Here is a 24,070-nt window from a genome sequence, read left to right as displayed (position 1 = left end):
CCGAAACCTTTTTTACCTATTTTATATTGTACATAAAAGAGATATTAACTATAGCATCAATAAAAACGATTAATACAATTAAAGAAAATTAAAGTGTCTCTTCTTGATTTTAGAGTTTTTACACATTTTGTATTTTACTGTTAGCAAATTAGGTACCTGAACGAAATAAAACGTTAATAAGTGTTGTATGTTTGCATATACAAATTTATTTAACTCAAAAAATCGCTAATGTTTTTACTTGAAATTCAAACAATATTTAAATAGTAACCACAACTTATTTTTTCTTTATTTTATTGTGGTATCATAACCGTTTACGAATATATTAGCTGTATCCGAATAGTGGCCTAATGGATCCCTTAGCTAAGGGAACCATAGATAGTGCATCGTAATGGACGCGGCCATCTTTGAGTTGTATCCGAATTCTCACAAGGGATGTAGATGCATCCTCTCATGCGTCCACTAATTCGAGATTTTTAGGGATGTGACTCTCGCATCCACTGATACGTTCATACATCCCTTAGCTTTGTTATTGTGACCATAACCCTTAAAGAGCGAAAGTGTGATACGAGATAGTTAATCAAAATTGATTTTGAACTAGAAGATAAACACGTGAAATGTAACTATGGTATTTATAAATACTTATACCATAAGTATAAGTTTACATAATTCACATAAACAGTAAATTAATTTGATTTGTAGGAACAAAAAGTCTCCGATTCAAATTTTCTTCCATATTTCAATTCCCAACGAAAATTGAAATCATCTGAAATTGTTTACAATTTTGAATGTTCATTTACGTTTTAATGGCCCACCTTAGATGTCATGAATATAAAATACCAATCCACATTAGTACAACGACAAACCAACATGTAGTGCTAGCTGTAAAACAATTCGGAAATCGTACATCCTTTAGAATGCATCCTTTAAACTGTGGATGCATTTGTTTAGGGATGTAGGGACGTGAACTTAAAGGACACATCCCTAGGTATTCGGATACAGCCATTGTAACGCTTCATAACCATTACAGATATTTTGGAATAGCTTATGAGTAATTTCAGGGCTAATTATAATGTGCGTGAAATTTTATGTTGGGAGTCCATTTGCCTTGTTTAATATTAGTATCAATCATGATTATAGGTGGGTTAATTTGTGCTACGTATATTGAATATGTTTATGTATGCAAATTTTAATATGCTGGAGAGTTTGAAAAACATAGAAGACATAAATTATGCGTATTAAGTAAAATTGTAACATAATATGCATGAAAAAAGAATTATGTAATGCATGTTATTACAAAAGAAATCATAATATCACGGTAAATATGTTTTAAGCAGGCTCATAAAGATAAGTTTTACTATTACTTTATTGTGACCACAAATGTTAAGTTTTAAAAAAACATTGGCACTTACGAACTTGATCATAATAAATGTTTATATATGCTTACTAATATTGTGGCAATAAACCGATGCTAGGCGGTGGTACAGAATTGTGTGCCAAACACTGGGTCCGCAAGTAAAACACTCTCATGTATAAATCCTGTAGATGTACATGAGGGATCATAGTACCTAATAAAATCTGAGAATCTTTACTAGGATATGTTATGGAAACATTTTCAAGTCGAATATTAACGAAAAATTCCATAGTTTCGTGAAAAGATCTACCGAAATGACTTCCAACTCAAACTAAACTGGATTAAACATACAAAACAAATATTTAGTTGAAATAACAAGAAACCATTATGTAACCTCTAATATCGAGAGTGAAAGTTTGATGATAAACGCTACCGATATATTTTTAAAAGATAAAAAATATACGATTGAGCGAACCAATTAGAATATTAAGAATTTTATTAAAAAAAATTACCAAATGCGCAAGAAAATGCTCAGCATAGTATACGAGTAATCCAAACTGAAATTTGCAATACAAGGAGTGAAGTAACTCAAGTATGAGAAAATGTCCAGAGGGATATTCACTTCACTAAAACCGAATTAGTAAGCTAGCAAGAGGAGATCAGGAGAGATATGGAGCTCGCTTGAGAGCAGTTCACTAGGCAATCTCGGAAGTAGAGGACTGAATGATGGGATTACAAAGCACACGATATGAGGTCAGTAAAATAATCGAAGGAGAGGTACAAACAAAAGTCACATTAAATCTGGATAGCTTGGACAGACATGTAAAAAGTAGGTTTGGATAAATTTAAAAGGCAACCCACACATTGCACGAGGACAATCATCTGAAAAGATTCACCAAGTTAACGAAAGAGTGAATAGTGTCATCGACAGAAGTTGACGATTCTTCCGCAATCCAAGTCAGGAAACATTGACAACGATATCAAATCAGTCCAAATCTCAGTAACATCTCTTGCATATTACTCTTCAAATTAATAGGCTAAACAAATTCCATACTTTAAAGGGCGTCAGGGAAAATTCCTGTAATAATTTTAAAACAATCTGAATAGTAGTTTCTTTGTTTTAAATTAAGAAAAAGTCTAATAATCAAGTGTTTAAACATGTGTTAAAAAGCCAGTGCTTATTTCGGGCAGGGATTAGCGAGAAATAAATAGGATCTGTGGATCCACGACTGACCACACCCTCTCCCTCCTGTAAATGGACGAATGTTGCTGCGCAAGGGAAGAGGAACCCTGAGTTTCAGATCTGGCAGGTGTTTATCCGAATAGCGGAGCGACGTTACTTTTTTCCAGCAAACGTGTTTGTACTTTAAGCTTAACATACACACGATCCATCATTGAATCAAGCAAACAACCGAAAGTTCCGGACAGTCAACTAGCTGAGGACTGTTTAAGTGAAACGGAGCTACAAGAACAAATGCAAAAGTTGGTGCAAGCAAAATTATTCCTAGGAGTTGAAAGGAGGAAGAATTCAAAATATAAGAAATTACATCAGTACTAAACGGACAATCAGTACTACTATTTTAGCAGATATTTTTTGGAATAATTTGATAAAAAATAGTTATATTTTCTATATTGTGGTTCATATCGAATTCAGAATCATGCAAAATAACTGCTCCTTCTTGGAAGATTCAAAGTCAGATAAAATAATCGGCCAATACAGCCCATTGCTAAAACCCTAACAAGACCCATTTGAAGACAGTGTGAGCATACTAATGTCTAAGTCATGTGAAACTAAGTAGGTCTAAATGCATCAATCACCCGCTCGATAGTAGTGTTTTATTTAATTAATGGGGTTTGCAAAGAGTGAAAAGAGTTTTAGTTTAAAACCGATGCAATATGTTTTTTTAATTATACAAGTAAGCCGTCAGAGTTGCCAGAAATGTTTTTAGGAGGTGAATAGGGTACTATATTAAGGATAAATTATTTATATATATGTTATATTTGAATTATTATTTAGTATTGCTACTTATTTATCTGCAAGATTAGATTCTTATTAGATGAAAGCTGTCTCCCTTCAAAAAAAAAATATTATAAAGCTTTAACAAACGCAGTTTTTAATGTACTTAAGAAATAACTGTATACTCTAAGTCTAAAAATTGTATTGAGTTAAAAAGGGATAGAAGTATTTAAGATTAACATAATGGGTAATTGCATTAATCTAGCGGAATAACGATTCGTAATGATTACAGGAATTTGGGAATAATTTATGACAAAACATTGGCCCCCACGAACTTGATTACAATTAAAAAAACATATAATGTTCACTTATGCAGTCACAATAAATCAACCGCTAGTCAGTGGTACAATATGATGATAATTATGTAATAAAATCTAATAGTAAGAATCATTGCATCTGATTTTAAAGAAAAAAAGGAATGATAGTTGATATCAAAATTAATAAATAAGTTACATTCAATTAAAAAAAAATTACTACTGTTTCGTACGTTTTATAAATACTTCCCATGCAATAACTTGAGTCATTGTGATTTTTGAAAAGTTTTTAACATTAGTTTTGGATTGTTTTTAAAATTAGTTCAGTGCTGTTTTCAATTAAGCTTTCAAATACTAGAATAATTAGGTTTATCTATTATTTTTTCGAGTTAGTGATTACACTAACTCGTTGGTGCTTGCTTCTGAATGACCAAAAATATAGCTTACAGGGAAGCTTAATATAACTTTAATGTCAATATACACAAAAAAACAATATTTTTCTAACTTTCCTACTTAATTATCCTATCCGATTTTTTTATCCATGCAAACAAAGCAAGGGGGACAGCTATTTACAAAATATAAAAAAAAATATATTAACTAACATGTAAAAATTAACTCATGTTTTGTTTAGTATTGCAATTCATATCCAATTCCCATGATCGAACGACTTAAAGAACCCTTATTGTGAAAGGTATCCTGCCAATTACCTTCCGCTACAGGAAAAGAAAAAACAATATCGGAGAAAAAAAAAATTCAAACAGTTTGGATTGCAGAGTTTTTTTTTTCAGTTAAACGTGACTGACATCCACTGATAACATTTAGCATCATCTCATACTTACTTGAAAGTAATTTCTTTGAAATTCTTAGTACTTTTGATTCAAATTTAAATAGATCAGAATATTTCGGTCGTTGCAATGACCATTTCCTTTTATTTGGCAAAAAAATGTTACGTGCCAGAAAACAAGAGACCAAGAGTTTCCAATGACAAGCCAATAATTAGATACAGTGTGAGGTGTTTGAAAGCTTGTCGTGTCTGGAATAATTGTGACAGTTAACTGATGATGCAATGGTGTCTCTGGTCCTCAGGTATGCGGTTCGGCCAGATGCAAGTGAAGACAGCCCTGGTGCATATTCTGACCACCTACCAGGTCCGGCCCTGCACAGAAACACCCTCACCTCCACTTCGGATGAAACCCATTGGAGTGAACACTCCCAGGAAAGAGATTGCCCTGGCGTTCGACAGAATCAAATGAATGTTTTGATTAAGTTAATGGATTTTTTTACTTAGAAATACTATTTACGTTTGTTTTAATGTGTCTGTTGCGTGCCTTTTGTTTTACTTGTAATGCATCACAACCATGCCGGGATATTTCAGCCATATGTATCAGCAGCAATTATTGGCTGTAGCAATCGTTTCATTATGTAATTAACAAAAACAAATTATAAATGTTGATTCTTAAGTTGTGTCTGTAGTGAAGTGCCTTGAGAACATTCACACATAAATCAGCATAACTATTACTCAATACTGGGATTGGTTATTTTTTATACAAAAAAGCCTTATTTTTATTATTATGATTTATAGAATGTCACAGCTAAAATATTCCATCTCTAAGGATGTTTCCAATATAGTAATAACTAAAAACATTAATTTCTACACTTACCATAGCTCAGTAACTAATTAAATATGTTTTAACACTAAAAAGCACATCTAGGATTGAAAGAGAAGTAAAATAAAAAAAATTATGTGCCAAGATAAAAAAATTAACATTACTAGATAGATTTTTAAAGTTCGCTCGTGTTTTACACGAGTTTTGTAAATCCTAGCTCATTGAAGATTTCATTGCAATTGTTCCAAATAATATTTTATTTATATACATACGAGCTAGCAGCTAATGTCTGCCTAGGAGAGGGGTTAGCAGACTGAAGTGAACAAATTTTTCAATTTTTTTAGAGAGCTTCAGCATGTATTTTCTCTGTATCTACTTGGAAGTTTAAGACGATAAAAAAATAACAGGTAAAATAAAAATATATTTTCACAAATTCAAAATAAAGTCCACTTAGGGGGAAAAAAACGAGTAAATGTAAAACAAAATGATGGTAGTCATTAGCAGAGAACTGCTGATGAAACAAGAAAACCTAAATTAATTTAATTAATTATTAAATTAATTAAGCCCCTGGGCGAGTGCGGGGCGGGCGGCGCGACGGTAGGTGCGCGCGCAGGTTGAGGACATGCATTGTGATTGGGCCGTTTCATTTTGTTCGGCATTTTTTTGTCATGCTGTGGCAGCGCAGTGAGTTGCAGAGCCGTGCACTCTAGTGGCCATGGCGAACCAGGCAGCCGCCTCGCGCCTGTCCTCGTTGGGGAGAGGACGGACACGGGACAACAAGTAATTTGCAGTAATAATTACAAATGTAAAGTTTATAATTTATAATAAAATACATAACTAATACTTGTATTTTTTCCCCCTAGTCTGCTTCCTTTATCCAAGTATTTACAAATAAAACATTTTAAGTTGTATTTTTAAACTTAACATAATAATAGTCCAGAGGCCAGCAGTGTTGATCACAGCTTTCCGCAAGATAGTTATATGCGTACCAACACAGAAATATAGAATGGAACGTACAGAACTGATGCTCGATTATTTCGCGGATTCATTTAGCAGCAAAATAGGCCAAGTAAATTATTTTAGATTTTCTTCATGTTGATAATTGGACTAAAGTGCTCCTGGGCCAGTATAAACAAGGAGAAGAAGAATGTATCCCACTAAGATGGAACCAGCTTAAGTACGCGCCTGTTATAGGCCAATGAGTACTCTAAAGAGACTCGAATATGTATGAGCACATTGAGTCTAGCCTGGAGTGAAATGAATCAGCGAAACTATCGTGGTTGTTGTAGCCATCGTACAACAGGACAGCTCGCTGAAACAGGTGTTTAGCAACCAACACAACCACGTGTTCAGGAATATTGCTAATTAAATATAACATAGCAGAACTTATGTTAACTATGAATAGATTGTTAACCAGCAATGAGAGGTAATTTAAGTGACTGTGTCATGCGTGCATAAAAACAATGATTAAAATAGTGAAAGGAAAAAAAAACAACGAAGTTTCACCCATAGATAACACACTTAAGTATCAAACAGAATACTCTCTCGAACAAGTCGCCATTGCACACAGCGATTTAGTCTCGTCACAGATCACTGCAAGACTAACAAGAGGACCACCAAGTATGGTACAAACCGAATTTAATAAGTTTTATATACAGTTTCTAACGAAAGTTTAAGACCACCATCACTTTTCACATAGTACGATTTTGGACATATACTTTTGATGAAATTACCATCTTAATTTTTTTTAAATTTTCTATAAGTTAAAGTACATGTTTTGGTAAAAAAAAAAAACCAGTTGAAATATTCCGATTATTTATTTAATTACAATTTTTATAAGAAAATAGAATAAGGAAGATACAGAAAATATTGACCACAGAGAAACTGGCCGGTGCCCTACTTGGGTGCAATAAGATGGGCGTGTCGGGCGTCGCGCTGAGAAAGTGCACTTGTGTTGCCTGACGATCAGAGCCAGGCTTGTCGCAGGTCACGTGTCGCGTGTCGCCGCTTATTAGACGGCGACTTGCCCGCGGAAAGTTGCAATCATCGTCGGTCGCCATCTATCGAGCGAGCTACTCTTAGCGACACGCGACCTGCGACACTCCGAACTCTGCTCTGGGAGAGAGCGACGTGACATCTTCGTTGTCGCGGGTTGTGTCCTGGCCCTGCGACTTACAGTTTCCTTCGCGACCGCTACTCGCTACGTGACTATCTCCGCGACAGTAGATATTTCCCATCCTTAATTAATAATTAATCATTACATACCATACAATATTTGTAATTTTCAAATATTCACATAATGCCTTTATAGTTGTATTTTACAATCGAATTTGATTAAAAAATATGTTTCTATATAAAGAAAAGAAGTTTATATAAATGTAAGGCATATGAAATTATGGATTATGCATGGTTTTTCCCTAAAATTTTCAACTCAGAGCTAACTGGAATATCTAACGTAAACACCGTCTTCACACAGTTACGGCGAACCTGGTCACCCGGTTTGAATTTATTGATCTAACTGGAATGATTTACTCCATTTATCTTAACCTTCTGTAGAATTATCTCGACAAATACTTATATAGCGTTCAGCTGCTTAACAGATAAGACTGTGAGATTGTTGCTGCGCGGAACGCCTCGACGCCTGGCTAATTCCCCTGATGGTCACGACAGCGCGTCTACAAGTCAGCATGACTCGACGCACTGCCGCATGACAGACAGAACACAGAGTTGGCGCCGAGTCATCCTTGGGAAAGAAACAAGAACTTATTAAGCTGGGATCACAAAGCACACACACACACACAATGCATATCATGCCATGCACACTACTATTCTCATGCTTAAAATTCAACCAATAAAACTTTGCGACAAATCTAGCATCTTTTTTCAGAGTTCGCAAGTAATAATTTTCACTTTTAAGGATGATTCACCTGCTACAGCTGACTAGCAGCCCCTTAATCCCCCCCCCTCCCCAAATCAATAAATCATAAGAAACCCTAAAAATCTATTACATCCACAAAAAATACCAAAGAATTTGAAAGCAAACATCAGGAAAAGAGGTTTTATAAACCTCCACCCGGCCAATGAAATGAAGTTCTGCGTACACTCTTGACAGCAGCCTATAAACATACTTAAAACTCAGTAATTTTACTAGGTTAATAATGGTTATGCAAAATTTTAGATTACAATATTTACGGGACCTAAAAAATATAGTACTCTTTATGTACAACTATCGTGATTCATTTATTTAGTTAATGAATATAAAATAGGTTTCCCTCCCATACACACGACTGTAATCGGGTTGGAAAACACAGAGCTGAAAACTTGTGCACACTACTAAGTTACTGTAATTTTTTTTTGAAATTGTGAATCCACCTAAGAGCCCCACCTACCTGGACACGCATAAGGTGTGCATATCCTTCAGATGAATAATACATCTGCTGAAACGCGGTTAAGTAGTTGTCATCCCATATTTATTTTTAACTCGTGTTTTGAGAAGAGTGAAAAATGGCTGAAACGAGTGTTTTCAGAATAAGTTTTAGGCACGTAACACCCGGTACATATTCTTGAAACTACTCAAGAGAATTGCATTACACGCTTATCTTCATTTTCTTGCCATGTGACTGCACGCCAGCCCACAGCCTTGCGACAGGGCAAACGTGTTTGTGCGAGAATGAAGAGGGGGGGGGGGGGGTTGTGAAAATTCCCGGTGCCCGGGCTACATGGGGCCCCCGGTTGGATTTCAAGACTTTTTAATGCATGGATTTACCCTAAAAGAAGGACGAAAATTACAAATATGGAACCCTTAAGTTAAGTTATATGCTCAGATCACATTTTCGGTCCTGGCCACGGTAACTTTGTATAAGAAAATCTGCCTGGAAGAAAGTTATAATAACAGACTACAAGGAGAGACAAAACAATATATATGTATGTACAGCTATATCTATATATATAAAAATGAAACCCGTTTTCCTTGGTCACGGCATCACGCGTGAACGGCTGGACCGATTTCACTAATTTTTTTTGTTGTGTTTGCTATGGTCAGGAGAAGGTTCTTATGAAAGAAAAAATTAAGAAAATTGTGCGGAAAATTAGAAAATTTAAGAATAATGAATTCCTATTTCCCTTGGTCACGCCATCACGCGTAAATGACTGAACCGATTTCACTAATTCTTTTTTTGTTGTGTTTGTTATTTTCACGAGAAGGTTCTTATGAAAGAAAAAATTTAACGGAAAATTAGAAAATTTAAGAATACTGAACCACCATATATAAAATTATTTCCAAACTAACCCAACACTTTGTACAATATAAATATTTTTAAAGTAACCTTATGACGTTTGACATAGAATTGACAGAATGTTTGCTGCAAATATCTTCAAAGAGGATGTAAAGAAACTGTATCGTTTAGGAAATATTTATCAACATTAACGTTTTACTACATATTGTACCGGTACATTCGGTACAGAGCTGCTGGCGCAGGCTATTCTGGCTGTGTACATTCTGCCTAGGCCATTGTCATGCCATAATTCGTTATTACTGTGTTGCAGTTTAAAAATAGAAAAACAAATCAATACATTATGTAAACATTTTCTGTGTTTGTTTTTGTGTGATATACTTGCTTATAAAGAAGAATACAACCGTTTTCTTTAATTTACAGTTGAATTTTCATTTTTGAACTTTTTTAATGTAAATTTATGTCGTTTGACATATAATTGTTTTAAAGACTAAGAAATTTTTGTTTGCTAATAAGTGTTCGTTAATCATGGTAAGTTCACAGCTTCATATTGATTTTTAGAACTTTTTGGTGACTACACAATACTATAATTTGGTATACATGATTATACAGAAAATGTATGAGAGCTTTTTATTTTCAGTTGGATTTTCGTTTTTAACAATGCCACCAACCAGACGTACAAGCTTAGGCCGCAGAACTCGAAATACGGCAAGTCAAAAAATATACGAGCAAATCAAAGTGATGAGCAACGCGAAGCGCGAAATGAACTTGAACGGAATCGATATCAAGATAGGAATGTTGTGTTTAATCCCCACAGAGCTATATTCAGTTATAATGTGGCAATTGATTACAGTTCAGAGCAAATTGTTGCTATTGGACTAATGAATATTGTGTGTCCACATTGCAAGGCATTGAAATTTAAAAATGAAGCCCCTGGATTGTGTTGCGCCAGCGGCCAAGTCAAATTCACGCCATTTGTACCGCCTTTTCAGTTATAGTGATACCAGGGAATTATGGATTCATTTTTATATGGAGGATATTATAGATTCCAGTTCAAATTGAATAGGTACTCATACCTAAGATAGGTCAGCTATACAAAATAAAGTAGTGCATCATTGCTACGCTAAGGCGGTACGAAGTTCGCCGGGTCAGCTAGTATTATATAAATAACAAGCTTCCCAACCCGGCTTCGCACGGCTATACTAATAGAAAAAAAAAGCCTCATCTCCCATTTACAGTAAAGGCAAATAAAAAAAAAATTCAGTGAAAATTTATTACAATGCTGTATAATGTACCAGAGAGAAAATGAATAGCACCGATGGTTTCCCGACTCGTGCACGCAACGTACAACTGATGTACCCGTACTTCGCTACGGCAGTCTACAGGCAGATCACTCTTGCGCCGCTCATTATACATGCCCCTCCTTGTGGGTACGCCACTGCCGCGCGATGCCCGTTGCCATGGAGACGCAGAAGGCATGAACAATTCAAAATCCTGTTCTCATGCAGACAAAGTACCCACTGTTGCCTGGTTTTAACAACCCATGGGATATATTTTTCGGAAAATGTCATCCTGCGTAACATAAGGAACATTACTGTGAAGTTTCAAGTCTGTAAAATATATATACTTGAAAAAAGGGGGAAATTTTTGAAATTTAAAGTACCCGCAAAATTTCAACGGTGATGAGGACTGCACTAACAATGAAATAGTCGTTGCAATAGAGACGAATGAAGCATCAACAAAGCAACAGCCGTTGCCATGGTGATTTCCTACCAAAAACTGGAAATTTTGATATATTACGCCCCCGAAACTCCCCTTGGGATCTGATTTCCGCAGAATCCGTTCTTAGTGAGCGTCTACATCACAAAATGAGTAACTATGCTAAATTTTAAGCCAATCGGTGTATAGTTTTAGAGATCTCGTGATGAGTGAGTCAGTGATTGGTATTTCGCTTATTTTATATATATATATATATATATATATATATATATATACAAGTCCTTGTCAGAATTGTAAGGGAGAGGAAAATTATTGATAGTCCTAAAAATGAAAATTCATTAAAAATTATAAAAATAATTCTAATAAAAGAAAAAAACAAATTAAACACAGAGAGAAAAAAAAACACAATAGTTTAGGTTTGCGATTTAAAGTGATAAAAAATATATAAATACTAATTGAACTCTTATGTGGGTAGTGATTGCTTCGTTGTTAATATCACACGGGTGTTTTTACTTGTATGGGAAAATTTAGAATGATAAGGCATCCAGTGCGTGGCAACAATGTTAATAGGCAATAGGAAATAAACGTCTAGCGCCTGCGGCATTGTCAACACACACTTTGTATGTGTACTGCATGTTGTATCTAACCCCTTCCAACGCATTTGATTCTAAATTGGATTTTTAGTAAGGATCCCTAATGTTATTGATAATATAATATAGCCGAAAGCCTTCCTCGATAAATGTACTATCCAACACTAAAATAATTTTTCAAATCGGACCAGTGGTTCCCGAGATTAGCGCGTTCAAAAAAACAAACAAACAAACAAACTCTTCAGCTTTATAATATTAGTATAGATATATATTTGTATGTATATATTGTTACGATTAGTAGGAGTGACGAAGGAGTACTGGACCAATGTAAACATAGAAATGTAAACACAGCGCCAGTACCCCCATGGGCGCCGCCATCTTGTCACGTGGGGGCCGCCATTGTTGTTGACATTGGCTACCAGGGCGCGCCACCGTCGCCGCCACTGGGCGCCGCCATTGTTGTTGACATCGGTTACCAGGGCGCGCCGGTAGGCCGCCATCTTAGTTCAGCCTTTAGTTACCGGAGGGCGCCACCGTCGCTCCGAATGCGGGAATTGTATACAAAAAAACCTGGGCACTGGGTGGATTCGATCCCGGGGACGCACCAACGTCGTGGTTAGGAGACGAACGCCTTGACCACTAGACCACGGGACCTGATGAAGTATGGGGAATTAAATAATGAACATATGCTTTAAAGAAGCTATGCCTAAAAGAAGCTATGTCTTTAAAAGCAATACTAGCTATGCTTAAAATTCTAAAAGCAAACGCCATGTCTTAAAAAAGTATGCCTATAGACCCCACCACTCCACAATCGCCGCCATGTTTAAATTTCGAAAAATAAAATATCGCTATGCCTATAGACCCCCACCACATTTCGAAAATAACCCGCCATGTTTCAGTATGCTTAAAGCCGCCATATTAGCTATGACTAAAGAAACATAACCTCAAAATCCCGCGCAGAGAGAGCGAGATGTTGCCTGCTGGAGCGTCACTCGTAAACTGCGCAATCATAATCCCCACAACATATTATAAACATATTAATGTCTTTAAAAAAAATGCTTTAAGTAATAAGCATAGTTAAAATCCATAATATTGTGTAAAAAAACGTGTTAATCATTACGTTACGCCGAGTAAAATAAATAATAAGCATAGTTAAAAGTTTTAATAATATTAAGCATATTTAAAAACACTTTGTAGTAATTGGCTCTCGACCAATGTGTTAAGCATTACAAACGCCGTGCTGGAAACCTCGCTCGTGCGACCAGGAATGTGTTTACCTGCTGGGTGACAGTGAAAGTGGTTACCACAGAAAACAAGGTCAGGCCATCGCTGCCTACAGGAAAGGAGCAAGCACAAGGAATATACAGAGGTGGAAATATAATCCCCACATCATAATATAAGCATAATAAAGGCGCCATGTTGTATGCCTAAAACCCCCGCCATACCTATGCCGCCATGATGTAAGCTTAAAACACACACACACACACACCCAAGTATGCCTAAAAGAAACCCCCGCCATACTATGTATGCCCAAACCGCCAAATTAAAATTTCCAATAGCCATATTTAAATTTGGAAAATAACCCGCCATGTTTAAATATCGAAAAGCAAATACCGCAACCCCACCACCCAGCATATGTTTAAAACAAACACCACCATAATAGCTATGACGAAATACCTGAGAGAAACATAACCTCAAAAAAGCGCCATACTAGCTATGTCTACCCCACCCCCACCACCACCAGTATGCTTAAAACAAACACCACCATACTAGCTATGACTAAATACCCGTAGCAACATAACCTCAAAAATGGCACCATACTAACTATGTCTACCCCACTCCCACCACCAGTATGCGTAAAAGCCCCGCCATACCAGCTATGACTAAAACAAACATAACCTCAAAAATCCCGCGCAGAGAGAGCGAGATGTTGTCCGCTGGAGCGTCACTCTTACACTGCGCAATTATAACCCCACACATCATATTATAAGCATAATAATTTTTAAAAAAATGCTTTAAGTAATAAGCATAATCAAATTATATAATATTAGGATAGCATAGTTAGGACCCCTGCAGTTAACACGTAGCGTTAAGTAATTAGCTGCGGCACGATTGACATAAGTTACCGAGGTAATAAAAAAAAATAGCAAATAAGCATACATAAAATAAAAAACTCACCGGAACGCACCCCACCCACCCCGGCGATATGTAACAAATAAAAACGCAGACGAAAAGATATACTAAAAAATAGTAACACCTATGTACGCCGTGTAGAGTGCAATCCACACAACCGACAGCATTTAACGATAAGTAAACTTATAAAATATATTACAAAGCGGGAGCGGCCCGCTCACGAATATGTTTTAGTGTTATAAGCTTAGGTAAAACTTAAAAGTACGTAAAGAAAGTTAAGTATTAAGCATAGTTACTATTATTGTACGTCAAGTAAAAAATAAATATTATACAAACAATGTGTAGTAATCGGCTCTCGGCCAATGTGTTAAGCATTAAAAACGCCGTGCTGAGAGCCCCGCTCGTGCGACCAGGAATGTATTAAGGGACCCCTGCAGTTAACACGTAGCGTTCAGTAATGAAAAAATAAAATGTAGCTGCGGCAATATCGTCAGAAACAAATTACGTATGTAACCGAGGTAATAAAAAAAACTATAGGTGCCACCCCCACTCCTAGTATGCTTAAAACACCCACCCCCACAAGTATGCCTAAAAGAAACCCCAACCATACTAGCTATGCCTAAATCATTTGCAGCCATGCTTAAAAACCCCCGCCATACTGGCTAAGACTAAATGGAGTGCCACATATACACACCGACATCTTTAATGTCACAGAGGAGAGCGAGAAACGTAACGTAAAATATGCTTGAAGTAATAAGCATAGTTAAAATTTATAATATTGTAAATACATAAAAATAAGCATAGTTAAAAAAACCGTAGATCACCATTTAATAGTACTGGACCAGATAACATATGCCATAGCGATAGCATGAATAAGCATAGTTAGGACCCCTACAGTCAACACGTAGCGTTCAGTAATTAGCTGCGGCACGATCGTCAGAAACAAATTACGTATGTTACCGAGGTAATAAAAAAAAATAGCAAATAAGCATACATAAAAAAAACTCACCGGAACGCATCCCGCCCACCCCGGCGACTTGTAACAAATATAAATAAACGTTGAACAAACGACCGTGTAGGGGAGCTGTAAGCCTGTTCGCGCACCGCAAATAAGCATACATAAAGGAAAAACTCACCGGAATACACCCACTCCAACACGGCGACGTGTAATTAAAAATAAAAACGCAGACGAAAAGAGATATTAAAAATAGTAACACCTATGTACGCCGTGTAGACAACCGACAGCGAATAACGATAAGTAAATTTATAAAATATATTACAAAGCGGGAGCGCACGTCTGTAGTCCGTAGACGCACTCCTCGAACTGTTTTCAAATTCCCGGTGCGACGAAAAGAAAGCTGTTTGTCGACCCTGGCCCGCCGCGTGCTATAGTAGTTTGCAGCAGATTTCACGGAACACAATAAAAAACGTACAGCCCAGTGATACATGAAACCGCCGAATGCATGTGAAAAAAAAAACTACCATAAATAACAAAAAAAAAATTAAAACATAACAAAAACAATCAAAATGCACTCACAAACGCAATACAGCGCAATGCAGTGAAAACTCCCATGAAATAATAAAATCGCTTATTGAGACACCATGATGCAAAGAGTAAAAAATCCCTATACGTAAAATAAAACAAACGCGAAACTTTAAAAAAATCTATCTATGAGAACAATATTATAAAAATACCACACTCTCCAACACACCAAATGACACGGCCCGATAAATGACAACACAAATAAATATCAATAACCATAAATACCTACATAATCAAAATATGTTATTAAGCAACCGAAAAATACACTACAACCCACATAAGACCTCGCGAACGAACGGCACAACACCAGAGACAAAACATGCTATTCCCATTTGTTAAAAAGACGCAAATACGAGTCTGTAGTGCTAGCCCAGCTAGTATACATTCATTAATAAATAAAATCGGTTATAGTATTTGTGTAGTCATTAAATAGGAAGTACAAAGTGATATTGCCACAAGACGTTATTAAAAATATAGTAATAAAGTGTATGTATAGTTATTAAATAATAATATATGTAAGTAAAACGTGTTATACCCTAAACTAAATACCTGCAGGTTTATACAGTCAAACTTTGTAGGAATATAAACATAAGTCGTTTGAACGGTCTGTGTAATACAAATGCTTATCATCAGCTCTGAGTAATTTGTCCTTCATATAAGAAAACATAGCATGTTATTCTAATAAACTATGTATCATTATAAAATAGTTATACCATCGTTAATAAATAATCATACAAACAAACATTAACAGCTATCCATCCTTCCCTTTCACTCATGACATAGTGTGTGGTGTTCTAAATAAGGAGTGAAAGAATATTATATGAGTCATGTTGTAAATGCTTATAAGATTATTGTTAACTTTCCATCAAGGCTAGATAAAAAACAATCTCTATATATGGTAGATGAATAAACAGAGACCAACTATAGACTTCATACTAGTAAATAATAATTAAGGACATATCGGGGTAAATAAAACAAAATAACCTATATAAATACACCCAATAAGCATAGGAAGCTCTGGCGTTAATAACAAAACGTAAAATAAAAGGTTACTGGTTCAGGTAAGAATATATATTCTACTACTATGCATTCCATTAAGCATAAGAAGCACTATAATCCCATTCCGACGAAACCAGAATAGAACACACCAGTAATGTTCGTGAAAGAACACACGATGATATTCATACTAATAACCACTTAGCCAAAATCGTTTGCAGAATAACAGACATAGCAATTCCATGTCTCAAACACCACATCGCTTCGGCGATAGTCCAGAAAACACAAAAATTATATCTGCCTTCCCCAAGAGACCGCCACAGTCGCCTCGGCGAACCTCGTGAGGTCACCAGTAAGTAACGTTCACTTGCCGGAGGGGCAGACGGTAATAACACACACGCAGCCACCCCCGAAAAAAAGCCTCCAACAAGAAAAAAACAATATATCAAAATATCTAAAACAACAAGGATGCCTTGCAAACTATTAATTACACCACCCATACCTTTAAACTAAGTAACGTGAACGACGAAGCCCGACAACGACTTTCAAGTGACAAGGAGTAAAGAAGGAAATAATAATTACATGAAAGTAAACATGTGGTGTACGAATACTCATTGCCCACCAACTATGTACTACCTACTAGTGCTTATCCATGTATTGCCAGACATAAAATAACAAATTCTCTTCTATATAAAATATCTTTACATTAAAATAAACATAGTGTCAGGATAATACTAATAATAAGTATAGAAGTAACTGAAGCGTGTACACAAACAAAACTGTATAATTCTCATCATAAACGTTCCTTGAAATTCTACCATCACATATATAATCCTTTAATATTATCATAATATAGTTACCAGAAATAACAAGTCAACTCGAAAAAACCAAAACAACGCCTACAGGCATATTGCAACCTACATCGAAACGATCATAAGACTCAAACCCAGACACTTCATAAACCCACAGAGATGGTCAGGAGAAATTACATTTCATATACTACAGATGCTGTACTAAAAAGACACATGTATGCCAATAAGAACAGGTGTAACCGCCATAACTGAAAGTATTATATAAAAGAAACAATACAATAAATATCACAGCCTCAAAAAACATAAGACAGGAGAATGAACCAAAAGAGAAATTTCAAAAGTCTAAACTGAACAGAAAATTAGGTAAATATCGACGTAAACACATGAGAGTACAATTAAGTAGAAATATATATTTAAAAATTTAAAATACCTAGCGTAAAAAAAAAAAAAAAAACGCATTCAGAAAGATCAGACATCGCTTCCCCAACACAAAATTTTCGATGGTAATAGTCACAATCCCTAATAACATACATGTGAAATAGAAAGAGTTAAAGACACAGACTTTAAAAAGAGAATCACTCGTTAAAGACGTGTAAAAGTTAAAGGACTAAGCTAAATGAATATAATGAAGCGTGCGACAAAACACGTTTCCTATACTAAATGTCACATCCCAAATAAATTAAATTCATTATTTAAAAGAAAAAGGTTATTTTTTTGTTCACCTAACCGAAATCTAAGTTTAAAAACCCACATGGAAGAGAGATTCCGCATTATAATTAAGTATATTGAAAGGAATTGCGAACTCTTGTTCGCACAAATCATTTTAATTATGTATGTTCGCACACAAGTTGAGAAAAAATGGATTAGTGTAAGAAATTTGATGTTTGCTCAAGTGCTATGTAGTGACAAGAAACGATAAATACGGAATTATGTATATTTAGATACCAACCATACAATTATAACAATTTAAATAAGAAACATATAAAAAAAAAACCCTCGGGTATGTCGTATATCTAGAACCATACTGTCACCACTAGTTGCCTGTACACATAATGAAGTAATAATAATAAAACATCCAGTGGTTACAAACATAAATATTACAAAAATATGCACTTAACAATGACTTAGGTTATCCAGAAGCATATAGATATAAATATACAATTAAAAAGCAAACCAAATTACCAATAATATGGAATCACTTCAAAAAGTAAACAAAGTTCAGTCATTACAAACACAGAAAGGTGAAAAAAACGCATCAGTAAGATGAGAGACCAATTCCCTCGCGGATGAAGGATGATAATCATTGCAGTAGCACACATTGTCCCACATATGTATCGAAACACAAGGTTAGATCGTAACACACACACACACACACACACGACTTCCAGGATGTTTCCACCATCATGTTTGGAACCTTTATACTTATTTTAAATCTAAATTTACATTGATTAACAACGAGAACTGTAATATATAAACAACAGCACCGATAGTAGCTAAACACAACACACTTAATAGAATATTCTCCATCACTTTCACAAACCCATATAAAGACATTAAACTCTGCCGGCCACCGCAGCCCAGCACGAGTTGCCAGACGTGTCCTTCACAGACAGAAGGGGTTGCCATTGCGCAACCAATATGTAATTATTGTAAAAGACGCATCTAAAAAAATCAAACATGTACGTTAAACCAGGCTAGCAATCTCATAGTTTAAGTGAAAACAGGTCGGAAGACAACATGGTAACATAATATTAGCTATTCCTAAACCTTAAATACATACAATGTAAGAAATCGCACTAGCCAACTTAACACTCATATTCCACAAAACATAAGTTCACCGAGATACAATGACACACGAATATATGCATGAATGATAGATAAATACTATACAAGACACAAAGTTAAAAACATATTTATCAAAGTACCCTTTCAATACTAACCCAATGAAGCAGAAAATTCCATTACATCCCAAGCATTGTATATGAAAGTAAGCACATATCACAATTGAACTAGAAAAAATAAATATAAAAAAAAGCTAGCGAACACACAGACAAATATTCATCATAGCACCATTGGGTGGAAAGAAGATAGTAAGTACCATCAATTTCATCTCTACAGCCACATGCATTAAGAAAAAAAATATATATATATATACTTTTATTAACCTCACAGGAATCTTTTAGTGTATAATCGTTGTGAAGCAAAATTAGGAGGATAAAATTACAATGTATTTAAAAAATAAATCTAATTACAACTATTAAAAAGTATGTGCGCTAACTCACAATTGTAAAACCATTAATGAAAAACCTACAAAACCTCTCTCTTCATATCTCTCTCTCTCTTTCTCTCTCACTCTTTATCTCTCTTATTCGCTCTATATACTGGTTGCGAAATTCCACGATTGATACAATTAACTTAGAGATAACCCCCACACCGATGCATTGTAACGTCAACTACATTCCGCTTTTGAGAGGGAAACTAGAGCAACTCGAGAACACTCGCAGGCTCACAGCAACGTCCGCCACATTTACACACAGAACTAACCACTCGTACCCACCGGATGGGATACGAACCCCGAGCAAAAGGCAAATACCTCCGCTTAAACACAATAACAAGTGATCTAAATATAGAACGATAGTGCTAACGCGAGCAAACACATTGGTTGAAAACTTTTTAGAGTAATGGAAAACAATACGCTCTTCAATTCTGTGTGTGTCAACTCTGGAAAATCATTACGTAGCGGCGGCAATATTTTACAACATCTTTTATAAAGAACCCTAAAGGAAAAATATCTCAAAGTAAACGATGAAAACAAAAAAAACGTAGTATTTGTCGGTCGATGGTAGTGAAATAATGTGAGATAAAACATTAAAATAATGTTAAATAAATATATTAATTTTTACTATAAAATGAATCCACGTATAACCATAAGTTTTTGATAATAAATCAACAAATCAACATAGATTTAAATTAATTAAAAAGTTGTAATAATAAATTCTTAAATAAATTTATTTCCTTTAACAAATTAACATATAGGTTTCAATTAATAAAAAAAATAGTTTAATGCGAAATTCACCGACGTTTCGGTCGACATTGCAGTCGCCATCATCAGGAAGCAATTATCTACAAAGTAGTTGTAATAATAAATTCTTAAAATAAATTTATTTCCTTTAACAAATTAACATATAGGTTTCAATTAATTAAAAAAATAGTTTAATAATAAATTTTAAAATCTATTCATTTTTTTTATTATAACAGGACTCTGCTTTTAACCATTAGTTTTTGATAATTTTCAAAAAATAAACATAAATTTACAAATAAACATAAATTTAATTATTAAAAAAATTAATTCATAACAATATTATTAAAAAAAATTTTGCGGCATTCGGCGGTTTCATGTATCACTGGGCTGTACGTTTTTTATTGTGTTCCGTGAAATCTGCTGCAAACTACTATAGCACGCGGCGGGCCAGGGTCGACAAACAGCTTTCTTTTCGTCGCACCGGGAATTTGAAAACAGTTCGAGGAGTGCGTCTACGGACTACAGACGTGCGCTCCCGCTTTGTAATATATTTTATAAATTTACTTATCGTTATTCGCTGTCGGTTGTCTACACGGCGTACATAGGTGTTACTATTTTTAATATCTCTTTTCGTCTGCGTTTTTATTTTTAATTACACGTCGCCGTGTTGGAGTGGGTGTATTCCGGTGAGTTTTTCCTTTATGTATGCTTATTTGCGGTGCGCGAACAGGCTTACAGCTCCCCTACACGGTCGTTTGTTCAACGTTTATTTATATTTGTTACAAGTCGCCGGGGTGGGCGGGATGCGTTCCGGTGAGTTTTTTTTATGTATGCTTATTTGCTATTTTTTTTTATTACCTCGGTAACATACGTAATTTGTTTCTGACGATCGTGCCGCAGCTAATTACTGAACGCTACGTGTTGACTGTAGGGGTCCTAACTATGCTTATTCATGCTATCGCTATGGCATATGTTATCTGGTCCAGTACTATTAAATGGTGATCTACGGTTTTTTTAACTATGCTTATTTTTATGTATTTACAATATTATAAATTTTAACTATGCTTATTACTTCAAGCATATTTTACGTTACGTTTCTCGCTCTCCTCTGTGACATTAAAGATGTCGGTGTGTATATGTGGCACTCCATTTAGTCTTAGCCAGTATGGCGGGGGTTTTTAAGCATGGCTGCAAATGATTTAGGCATAGCTAGTATGGTTGGGGTTTCTTTTAGGCATACTTGTGGGGGTGGGTGTTTTAAGCATACTAGGAGTGGGGGTGGCACCTATAGTTTTTTTTATTACCTCGGTTACATACGTAATTTGTTTCTGACGATATTGCCGCAGCTACATTTTATTTTTTCATTACTGAACGCTACGTGTTAACTGCAGGGGTCCCTTAATACATTCCTGGTCGCACGAGCGGGGCTCTCAGCACGGCGTTTTTAATGCTTAACACATTGGCCGAGAGCCGATTACTACACATTGTTTGTATAATATTTATTTTTTACTTGACGTACAATAATAGTAACTATGCTTAATACTTAACTTTCTTTACGTACTTTTAAGTTTTACCTAAGCTTATAACACTAAAACATATTCGTGAGCGGGCCGCTCCCGCTTTGTAATATATTTTATAAGTTTACTTATCGTTAAATGCTGTCGGTTGTGTGGATTGCACTCTACACGGCGTACATAGGTGTTACTATTTTTTAGTATATCTTTTCGTCTGCGTTTTTATTTGTTACATATCGCCGGGGTGGGTGGGGTGCGTTCCGGTGAGTTTTTTATTTTATGTATGCTTATTTGCTATTTTTTTTTATTACCTCGGTAACTTATGTCAATCGTGCCGCAGCTAATTACTTAACGCTACGTGTTAACTGCAGGGGTCCTAACTATGCTATCCTAATATTATATAATTTGATTATGCTTATTACTTAAAGCATTTTTTTAAAAATTATTATGCTTATAATATGATGTGTGGGGTTATAATTGCGCAGTGTAAGAGTGACGCTCCAGCGGACAACATCTCGCTCTCTCTGCGCGGGATTTTTGAGGTTATGTTTGTTTTAGTCATAGCTGGTATGGCGGGGCTTTTACGCATACTGGTGGTGGGAGTGGGGTAGACATAGTTAGTATGGTGCCATTTTTGAGGTTATGTTGCTACGGGTATTTAGTCATAGCTAGTATGGTGGTGTTTGTTTTAAGCATACTGGTGGTGGTGGGGGTGGGGTAGACATAGCTAGTATGGCGCTTTTTTGAGGTTATGTTTCTCTCAGGTATTTCGTCATAGCTATTATGGTGGTGTTTGTTTTAAACATATGCTGGGTGGTGGGGTTGCGGTATTTGCTTTTCGATATTTAAACATGGCGGGTTATTTTCCAAATTTAAATATGGCTATTGGAAATTTTAATTTGGCGGTTTGGGCATACATAGTATGGCGGGGGTTTCTTTTAGGCATACTTGGGTGTGTGTGTGTGTTTTAAGCTTACATCATGGCGGCATAGGTATGGCGGGGGTTTTAGGCATACAACATGGCGCCTTTATTATGCTTATATTATGATGTGGGGATTATATTTCCACCTCTGTATATTCCTTGTGCTTGCTCCTTTCCTGTAGGCAGCGATGGCCTGACCTTGTTTTCTGTGGTAACCACTTTCACTGTCACCCAGCAGGTAAACACATTCCTGGTCGCACGAGCGAGGTTTCCAGCACGGCGTTTGTAATGCTTAACACATTGGTCGAGAGCCAATTACTACAAAGTGTTTTTAAATATGCTTAATATTATTAAAACTTTTAACTATGCTTATTATTTATTTTACTCGGCGTAACGTAATGATTAACACGTTTTTTTACACAATATTATGGATTTTAACTATGCTTATTACTTAAAGCATTTTTTTTAAAGACATTAATATGTTTATAATATGTTGTGGGGATTATGATTGCGCAGTTTACGAGTGACGCTCCAGCAGGCAACATCTCGCTCTCTCTGCGCGGGATTTTGAGGTTATGTTTCTTTAGTCATAGCTAATATGGCGGCTTTAAGCATACTGAAACATGGCGGGTTATTTTCGAAATGTGGTGGGGGTCTATAGGCATAGCGATATTTTATTTTTCGAAATTTAAACATGGCGGCGATTGTGGAGTGGTGGGGTCTATAGGCATACTTTTTTAAGACATGGCGTTTGCTTTTAGAATTTTAAGCATAGCTAGTATTGCTTTTAAAGACATAGCTTCTTTTAGGCATAGCTTCTTTAAAGCATATGTTCATTATTTAATTCCCCATACTTCATCAGGTCCCGTGGTCTAGTGGTCAAGGCGTTCGTCTCCTAACCACGACGTTGGTGCGTCCCCGGGATCGAATCCACCCAGTGCCCAGGTTTTTTTGTATACAATTCCCGCATTCGGAGCGACGGTGGCGCCCTCCGGTAACTAAAGGCTGAACTAAGATGGCGGCCTACCGGCGCGCCCTGGTAACCGATGTCAACAACAATGGCGGCGCCCAGTGGCGGCGACGGTGGCGCGCCCTGGTAGCCAATGTCAACAACAATGGCGGCCCCCACGTGACAAGATGGCGGCGCCCATGGGGGTACTGGCGCTGTGTTTACATTTCTATGTTTACATTGGTCCAGTACTCCTTCGTCACTCCTACTACGATTTACCACGGGTTCGTAAAGGATAGCTCAATTAAAGATTTTATTACACTACACAGTTTTATTTATTGCCACTACTTATGTCACTTACAAAAATCTTCTAAAATGTCAAATTATTAATTACACTTAAAGAAAGGTC

At 35.9% G+C, this 24,070-nt stretch overlaps 2 protein-coding genes across 3 annotated transcripts in view; both read left to right on the top strand.

Annotated features, from left to right (window-relative positions):
- The window catches only part of LOC134535896 (cytochrome P450 6j1-like), a 64,518-nt gene extending 58,448 nt beyond the window's left edge, over positions 1–6,070 (top strand). For both annotated transcript variants that reach the window (XM_063375261.1, XM_063375269.1), the window contains exon 6: positions 4,709–6,070. In XM_063375261.1, coding sequence (XP_063231331.1) covers positions 4,709–4,875 — 167 coding nt within the window. In that variant the 3' untranslated portion in view covers positions 4,876–6,070. The remainder of the gene's footprint in view (positions 1–4,708) is intronic.
- Positions 6,071–9,943: 3,873 nt separating this feature from the next.
- LOC134535906 (cytochrome P450 6k1-like) overlaps positions 9,944–24,070 on the top strand; it is a 45,533-nt gene continuing 31,406 nt past the window's right edge. Inside the window, exon 1 of the mRNA XM_063375282.1 lies at positions 9,944–9,992. Within this exon, the coding sequence (XP_063231352.1) occupies positions 9,990–9,992 (3 nt within the window). The 5' untranslated portion in view covers positions 9,944–9,989. The remainder of the gene's footprint in view (positions 9,993–24,070) is intronic.

Source organism: Bacillus rossius, chromosome 1 (assembly GCF_032445375.1).
Source record: "Bacillus rossius redtenbacheri isolate Brsri chromosome 1, Brsri_v3, whole genome shotgun sequence".
Taxonomy (NCBI): domain Eukaryota; kingdom Metazoa; phylum Arthropoda; class Insecta; order Phasmatodea; family Bacillidae; genus Bacillus; species Bacillus rossius.
Note: the sequence above shows the minus strand (reverse complement) of the source record. Positions and strands in the feature narration are given on the sequence as shown.